General features: G+C 39.4%; 1 protein-coding gene across 1 annotated transcript in view; it reads right to left on the reverse strand.

Moving 5' to 3' along the window:
• Positions 1–3,007: 3,007 nt before the first annotated feature.
• LOC119412260 (A disintegrin and metalloproteinase with thrombospondin motifs 9-like) overlaps positions 3,008–9,426 on the reverse strand; it is a 63,757-nt gene continuing 57,338 nt past the window's right edge. Inside the window, exons 33-39 of the mRNA XM_037679245.1 lie at positions 8,629–8,758; positions 8,262–8,356; positions 7,698–7,792; positions 7,424–7,557; positions 6,991–7,082; positions 6,301–6,405; positions 3,008–3,097 (exon numbers count right to left, since the gene is read on the reverse strand). Of these exons, the coding sequence (XP_037535173.1) occupies positions 3,008–3,097; positions 6,301–6,405; positions 6,991–7,082; positions 7,424–7,557; positions 7,698–7,792; positions 8,262–8,356; positions 8,629–8,758 (741 nt within the window). The remainder of the gene's footprint in view (positions 3,098–6,300; positions 6,406–6,990; positions 7,083–7,423; positions 7,558–7,697; positions 7,793–8,261; positions 8,357–8,628; positions 8,759–9,426) is intronic.

Here is a 9,426-nt window from a genome sequence, read left to right on the forward strand (position 1 = left end):
CTTTTAAATATACCACCTGTTTTATTTGGCTTTTAACACTTAGTAAACGGTTGATTTTATTAAATTACATCCTATTTTAATTTAATAGATTTTACAGTATTTTTATAAATCAGATTTTATTGTTTGGCCTGATTTGATATTTTGTTTTTATTGCATGATTTAAATTGTCTTGTGTTATGATTGTATTTTGCATGAATCGTGTTTTAGTGTTGACTCTGTAGAGCACATTGAGTGTTTGAAAGTGCTTTACCAGTAAAGTTGGAATGGACGCATGGGACCTGCTTCCTTGGAATTACAAGACCACTGAGCTACCACAGCCCTCCAAAAATATGAAAAACAATACAAAATAAAAAATTTAAATCCTCAAAATCTAGATCAACAATCACAGTTTGAGTACATTTATTACCGCAGACCACTAACTCCTGAGTGAACCAAATATTTCTCTGATATGAACACAGACAGAACTGGATGAGTTCTTTAAAACACATCCGCCAGGTCATGTGTGAAGCTGGCAGCGATGGTGCCCAGTATATGATCATAATTACATAGATGCTTTACGGTGCGAGGATTTATTCCAAACATTAACCAGACTATCAGCGGTGCCTAAATGTTTTACCGCCGGTGTTACAGTGAAGGACAAACTGCTGTGAAATAGATTTATTGGTGTGAAGAGCACGCCGACAAGTGTGGCGCCCATCAGGCCTTTTTATTACACTCCAATCACTGCCCTTTCTGCTCTCATACATAAATCATGATTTTAGAGTGGCTGAACCAAATTCAACTCCCAGATATGAATAATATATAAATAAATGGATTTCTGAAACAGAAAACATTCTGGCAGACGGTTTATTTTATGGTAATCATTCATGGCTGAGGTTTATGTACATTCACAACAAAAAGTCAATTAGAAAACAAAATAAAGCATACATATTTATATAAAGACATTTTACATTGTTAAATGCAATAATACATGTTGAGTTACCTGGTAAACACACGGCATGTGAGAACAATAAGATTAATACAATTAAATAAAATAATCCCTTCATTATGACACCTGAGAACCTGACTGAATCGAAATCTGACATTCACAGTCAGAAGTGCATCAGTTGTGACCGTCAGTAAGACACTATTTTTTCGTCCTGTCTTTAAAGTTCGTTTAGTTGCATATTAAGACGGCAGTGAATTCCCTTTGGCTGAAAAATGCACAACATCACTGAAAAGGATAGTTCAAATAATTTCAAGTGGGGTCAAAATTTAATCGGTTCATGTTTAAACTGTATTCCTTCAAACTGAGGTCATTTAAAGAGCTTTCTACAACAGGTAAGATATTAATTGTTCACACCACTTTCACATAATCCAACTTCAAATGATCAGAACTATCCCTTTAAGGCACTAAAATAGCACCAGTAGAACAACCAATAAGGACATGGCTTTGTGATTAGTTGTGTACAATGCACACAACAAACCTAAACTAAAACGATGTAAAGGATCATCGCTTTTTAAAAACTATCTTCTGGACTCTCTGAAGTCTCCAAACATCAGCTACTGTATAACAGTGGATAAAGAGACACAAACACAAAATATAAAGTACCCTGATATCGTCACAAAGAACAACACAACAACAAGCTATAAACAGCATGAGAGCAAATGGACAGATTCTCTGAGACAACAAAAACGAAAAGAACGTGAGGTACAAGAGGCGGCACGAGGGCAGACTGTAGGACCTGAAAGCTCAGCAGATAGTCGTCTGCAGCCTCACACTGTACTGGACCTCTGGAGCATCTGTGGAACTTCATTTGGCTTGAGGTAAAGTGGCCCCAGATAGGATAACCTGACTGTTAATAGCTAACGGCTCTTTGGGTCCCTGTACACAGGCTGAGTGGGAAAACACAGAGGAATTAGGCTCTGTCTAATGCCTGGCAACTTAAACTCTACACTGCGTTTCCTCTTTGTTCCTTTTGATCCTGTAAAGTGGATATGTGTGCAAGGCAAAAGAAGTCATTGTATATGGCTGAACATTCGTCACATATGAGAACAGTACATTCTACACCGTTGCACCTCATATCTTTTTATTAACCGGGCTTTATCCAGTCCGCCTGGTGCAAACACTCATTGAAAGTCAACCTACCAAACACCTGGCCTTTATGTGTTTGCTACACCTGACCCTGTTAATCACCACATAACGAGCCTGCACTCTGCTTGCTGGATGACGGCTTCCACCTGGAGGTAACAGCTGGAAAAGTCAAAACAGAGCAGCCGTTCGGATTCAAACTCCTCGTTTTGGATCTTATGGCTGCACACGTTGTAAAAGGAAAAACGAGAGGAATTGTATTTTAAGGCAAACGTGAAACCTGAAGCTTGTGATAAAGTGCTGCAGCTCGGTAAGAGACAGCGGAGGGTCTGTGTTTAACGTATAAATGTGGCTGCTCGAACACCTCACTGCATAAAGACCAGCGGACTGATAACTGTCACAAAGAAACAATAAAAAAAGAACACACATATGGCTTTGACTTATGCACCGCAGAGTAACTTTACAGTTAAATAACATCAGGCTGACATTTAAACTGGAAGGCAGTTATGAGCAAAAGCTGAATAGATTAGTGCTCACTTTACTTTCGACAGAAAAGCACCTTTAAATTATTTTACAATACAAAACTATACGAAGAGTACAATAAATAAGGAGTTTTATCGAGCTATTTACATTACTTACAACAATGTACACTATTCACACGGGGAGCTAAAGAGGTGATGCAAAGGATGGGTTTGCACTTGACGTTGCATGTAGCACCATAAAGGAGGGACGTTGTGATGAAATAAGCACCTAAAGGTGATGAATGAAAGCAGATTTAACAACAACAAAGCATACAATTAAGATAAATATCTAATAATTAACACAAATAAAGGCAAATATTTTAGATCAAAGAGCAATTTAAAGATCAGAAATTAATTTTCAAGCATTTTTTTATATTATGGATTGATATTCCACACCTGTTTGATGGCAGCACATCTACTCCATGGTTACAGGCAGACTGCTGTCAGAGGACGGAGCACATTTTCCACAGTAGCCTCCACAGATTCCTGACACTCTGCTGCCGTCCTGTGGACACACAAAACACAAGGAAATTAAAAAAAAAACCTCTCAATGCAAGATTTTAAAGTCCTTTAAGAAACGCAGGTTTTACAAATCACTTGACAAAATATGTTTTTCTTCCTCTCTTCTATTCCATATCTTCCAAAATCTTTTCAGCATGTAATTTCCGTGTATGTCATTAATTATTTTGCAAAGAACAACACAAATGGAAGTATCACGTGCAATAAAATAAAATAAAATGCAATGTTTTGAGCAGGTTGAGTACCACCATCATATACATGTATATGTATACTACACATTACGCCCGTCAGTAAATTGTCAGAGTAATCAAAATCCAAAGAGTGTGTTCCCTCACACATCAATCTTGGATGTATATGGTCAAAACAAAATGTAAGATCCAACGTGGGGCCAGCCTGATGAAATGTCCCAAGTATTAGAGTAGTTCCATCATGGACAACTTATTATGGCGGGACAGCCAGGGACAATCTAGGAAACAAAAGGTTTTAACATTTCTACATTACGCAGATGTCAAGCTGGAGCACAAACAAGGTTTTAACAAAGGGGTCACTTTAGACCTTGATCTTTGACAGAGTGATCCTGACATCAATGAGTCATCCTTGACGCATGAGATGTCCAGCTGTGCAGTCGATGTTTGCAGTTTAGAGCTCAGACAAGACATTGTCCAGACAGACAGATAGACAGATGGCGCCATACCATAATACATTACGTCCCATCTTAGGATGGGCGTATTTTGCACACAGACTTTTATAAACCTTTACATCCTTGTCAGCTTCACATCACATGGTTAGTTATATCGAATTCTACGGTGATTTACAAGAGTTAATAGCAGCTGCAGCAGCTAGCTGTAGCACTTCTGGTGGGGCACTTCCTGCAGGAGTATCATAACATTTCTACTGGAACACCAGTATCATGCAAACTGACAGTATTATGAAGATGCATAAAATAATTTGCACATGGTCTGCTTCAACTTTTCTGAGATGAGGTAATAAACGAGCTGTTAGCTCATCAGTTCAGTCTAAATTAAACTCTTTCTTTCAGTTGAGGTCTTTGAAGAGTTATCCGCAACAGCTAAGATAATCCATTGCTAAGAATCATACACGTAAAGATTTGGACTGAGGTGTCTGATATTTTTGTTTCAGGTTTGAAAGTTGAATACTGTCGGCAGCTCATCACACAAATTACATGCATCAGACTTCACACTGGCATCTAAAGCAGGGGTGTCAAACTCACTCACAAACGGGGGCCAAAATTAAAACCTTTTTCAAACTAAGGGCCAGTTTCAGAATGTACATGAACTCAAATCAGATACCCGACATCTTTTCTTGGTCACAGTTTCCTCAACAGGAGTTTGATTGGTCTCTTTCGATGTTCTCTGTTGTACTTTCATCATCATAATCAAATATTACTGAAAAGAATTAAAGATATAGAAGTATTTTACATTTCACATATCATCTTGGGGGCCAGATAAGATGTCAACGAGGACCACATTTGGCCCCCGGGCCTTGAGTTTGACACATATGGTCTAGAGCAGATGTCTGCAATCTGCGGCTCTGGAGCCACATGCGGCTCTTTGGTCCCTCTGCAGCGGCTCTTTCAAGCTTTGACCAAAACTAACATAAAACTGAATTTTATAGGATGTCATACCCACAAAAATGACTAGTTTTAGCAGTTTCCCTGTCAATTCCTTTGCAAATATGTGGATACTAGTACTAATACACAAAGTAAATTATACTCACTTTATCTGATATTTTCTTTAGTCTCAAAATGTAAAAATATCAATAAACGTTAACAGTCATTAGATGTTTTTAGTTTTATAATTTTACACCTACTGGCCAGAAAAGCCCCCTCTAACAAACTTAAAATGGCCCACGGGCCACCAGTTGATAATGACACTTGTAGCAGGTTTTGTGGCTCTTGACACGTTTAATTTAATGAACGAAAGGGCAGAAATGGCTCGTTTGATCGTAAAGGTTGCAGACCTCTGATGTAGAGTTTCAAAAGTGTGGGGAAACATCCTGTTAAGATATTTTTAATCTAGACTGGTCCTATGGTTTTGATCTGCTCAGAGACGGGATTATAATGAATTTATGACCCGGTTCTGACTGGGTTAAACTGGGCCAGCAAACTCTAAAGAGAGTCTCCCTGGGATTCAATATCTGTCAAGAAATAGTTTAATCTGCTTGCTACATCACGTAGAAGGCTTTTGAAGCACTGTCTCATATTTCCTAACACGTCAGTCCACATAAGATCCACTGAGATCACACTTAGACACGCCCCCTCATACATGACAGGTTGAGCTCCCCTTCTGTCAAGGAGGAGCCTTAGGGCCCTATAAATGAGTAATGACACGAGACATCGGGGCTCTTCTTCCGGGTCTGTGAACGCGTCACAGACTGTAGAGTCCAGCGCTGTAAAATTGTAATCTTTTCCTGCCTTTTCTAATATAATTAATACAATTTAATTGATATTTCCTTGATTTATTGATTAGTATAGATGCCACTTCTGAGGGAGGTTCGAGCCGGGGGTAAAGACGTGGGCTGGAGGGGGTTTCCGGATCCGGTGGTCCGCAGCCAGCTCTCGTCTTTAACAGTTGGTGCCGTGACCCGGATGAAGAGCCCCGATGTCTTGTGTCATTACTCATTTATCCCACACTAGCCATTTATCCCACAAAGGTAAAGCATAAAGTAAGTGGTTTGTCGGCTCTTCAGTGAAGGGCTGTCTCCATCCAGCTGTCACAACCAGACTTTACTTATACTGTCTGAAGAGTCCAAAGTGGGCCAGCAGAGTTCTGGCATCAGAATGTGGACACCACTGGCTTTACCTTCTGCTGAAAAGCACGCCGAAGCCTGATCTCCATTTCAGCAGTGAAGGACGGTGGTGGGAGGGTGAGCGAGTGTGACAGAGCGGCTGCCCCCGAAAGGTTTAATTTGTCCAAACGTTTACAGGGAAATGTGTCTCTAGAAACATCGAGTTCAGCCTCAGTGGGGTTGATAGAGGCTAAATCCACACTGTGCTTCAAAACCCACAGGGCTTTAAGACGAGAAGAAACGACTGAGGAAAAGACCTACTTTGGGGTAGATGTTCATTTCATCCTAATAAATCAAGAATACAGTACTTTCAACACAGTGACGTTTCAGACCATCCCTGTGAGACTTTTGGATTTATTTGAAAGGTGTGTAATGAGGTACCTGTGATTTTTGCACATTAGCCACTGCGTAGTTGCCCTGGGAGATCCACGAGGCGTCCTCCGCCACCTTTAAACCTGTTCCTGACAAGTTGATCCTGAACACACCCTAAAGGAAGAGACAAGTGGGGAGATACAAACCACCATGAGACGTAATCCAGAATATATTTTATATAGCATTGAAAACAAATATGCTTTAAGTACAGAAAATATCATCAAATAAATAGAAGAAAAAAAAAAACGAAATTAAACTTGTGTAGTGTTAAAATATGTTCCCCAATAATACTGCTCCTGCACTAGCAAAACTTAATTTTGCCTTTAACATACGTTGTTTGAAAGAAAAATTGATGTAATCGCACTCTAGCAGGAGAAAAACATCTGTTAGCAAAATATTGCCTGAACCGCTGAACAAATTTTATTGAAACTCTCAAAAAGTAATCACTGAATGCAAATCAATATCTAATTAACTTCTGAGGCCTGTTTGATGCAATATGGCTGCCACAGCTAAGGGGCCAGGGTAAATACAAAATGGGCTAATACTCAGCCATTTTTACAGATACTGAGCTAGACTTTAGTGCTTCAGTAGCTGAGAGTTGTCTCCAACACATGTTAGGAGCTCTAACAGATTGTACAACATCTTCACTTAAAACTTTAGCGTGCAAGACAGTGGGCGATATGCATCTTTCTTTCTCACCTGTGGACAGCTTGCCAAGCTGTAACAGTCTCCAGCTGTTGCAAACGGGACACTCTTGCCTTCACGAGTGGAAGCAAACGTCCAGTCTGTAGCTAAATATGAAGAACAGAGCAACAAATTTAAGCCCTTTAGATTGTAGGATAAATTAATAAAGGTTCTTTCATGAAATCTATTACCAAAAGATGTCTAATGACTTTGTAGATAGCTTAAATCTACCATAACGACCAGTTATGTAGTTTAATAATAAATATGATCACTTTTTAGGGGACACATAAGGATGTCAGTTTAATTCAGTTTAGATGGATATAATCATTAAGCATCTTGAGCACATGAACCCTCATAAAGTGGGACTTTATTAAAAGGTGAAGGTGTCTCTTGTTTGAGAAGTAAACCCTGGCAGTGGATGTTGTTTTCTGCATCGCGAACAACTCACTGATGATGTGCATCCTTCTAAGGTCCAGGCGAACTTTAGAGAAGGAGGTGATGCCTGCGGCTGTGTAGTCTCTTCGACAGTCACAGTCGTCTCTTCTAGAGCCGTTGGCCGGGCATTGTGTGGGGTCGTTGAGCCTGAGAAAACAAAAAACAAAAACACGCACAGGAAAGATCGATCAAACCTGAGATCAACTTTACAGCTTGATGAAATCTTCTCATTTTAGGGGAAAACAGCCAGAAGTCGTCTGAACTTTTCTAATAAAACCCTTGTTTACCTGAAGCCGAAGATCTCAGAGAAATTCTCCTCCTCGCCGGTCGTCAAGGTGACGAACTCCTGCGGAGCCTCTGTCTGCATTCCTGCACAATAAACCTGAAGAAAGGAAGTCGAAGGAGAGACAGAAGTGTAAGGAAGCAGGAGAAAATGGAAGGTAAAGAGGTTATATGAAAGAAGACAACAGAGGAAAAAACAGAGATGTGTCTTTTGAAAGAACAAAAAAAAAACATCTAAGGAACAAAAACCATAAAGAAGGTTTCGACATTTGTGCAAAAGAACTTTGTGTTTTCTAAATGTGCTGCGTTTCTTTGCAACATTGTGCACAAGGCCAGAACATCAAAAGCCTTCCTGTGCACATGCTGGTAGAGATTAAATTCAAGAACAGCAGCAGGGCAGATACGCTGCAAGTTGAGATGAATGTGAAAAGTGCAGGAAAACACGTTTTAAACGTTCGAGTCATTAAAAATGCCAAGAGAAAACTTCAAAAACACCCATTTCACATTGTACAAAAATGTTTTGCAAACTGTGCTTTGTGCGCTTGTGAGATATGGTGATGTTGTGTTACCTTGAGGACTTTTCCTTGAACATTAAGGAAGTGTTCGGTGTCCTGCATGGGGCCGTTCATGCTTTGGATGTCAAGACAGCTAGAAGGCAGGCGGCCTTGGGCACACAAAAGTAGCAGAGATAAGTACCGTACGGTTATTCATTTAACACAGAGCAGGCACTCAGTCTCAACAACTGCACAAGATAAACTGTGCAAAGTCACTTTGTTTAATCAAAGTTAAATAAATGTGAGGAGATAGTACTTTATACACATTTTGACCTTCCACACTGAGACATATTTAAAAGGGCATGTTCTCATTTGACTTGTTGATAAATGCAGGAACATTTTATTCTTTGCAAAGATTTTTTTTTTTTAAATCAACACTTACAGCTTGGGTTGGTGCAGACTTTTCTGGTGTTGGGCATTGCATCCAGAGAACATCGGTTACTTTCTTGTCCGTCTGCTGAGACACACCACACTGTCCTTTCCATCACGCCGTCCCCACAGCTCACTGAGCACTGACAGAAAGGTCACAAACAACAGCAGAATGAGGATCACTGAGTTTAAAGCATTCTGTGCAATGCATGAGTTACCTTATATCAAGGGTGTGCAACCTTTATGATCAAAAGAGCCATTCTGCCCCTTTGCACACTAAATAAAATGTCTATGGAGCTGCAAAACCTGCTAAAACTGTGATTATCAACTGGTGGTCCATGGCCCACTTCAAGCCTGTTGGAGGGGGCTTTTCTGGCCAGTAGGTGTGCTATTATGAAACTAAAATATCAAATCCTCATTAATATTTATTGATATTTTTATATTTTAGGGCAAAACAAAAAAAGACTGGATTTATGTATAGAAGAAAAATACATTTTTAACAATTTTATAAAAATTCAAACACAAGTATGCAGTTTTATGTGAGTTTTCTTTTAAATTGTGGAAACAATGCATAAAGTATCCTATTATGAAGCAATAAAGCATAAAGTTAAAAAAATAGGCCAGTTTGTTTGATATGTACCGGTAATTGAATTTTAAAATGAAAATAAATACTTCCATTTACTCTTGACTTTGTTTTTTTCTTTTGATTTTTATTGTTATCAAGTTTGATCTCATCAACTTTCCTTAAAGGTACAGTATCCCCCCCCCCCCCAAGTAGCTACTGTTTAAGTAGCTACGGAGGGAGTAGCTA

Source organism: Nematolebias whitei, chromosome 7 (assembly GCF_014905685.2).
Source record: "Nematolebias whitei isolate Nwh7 chromosome 7, NemWhi1, whole genome shotgun sequence".
Taxonomy (NCBI): domain Eukaryota; kingdom Metazoa; phylum Chordata; class Actinopteri; order Cyprinodontiformes; family Rivulidae; genus Nematolebias; species Nematolebias whitei.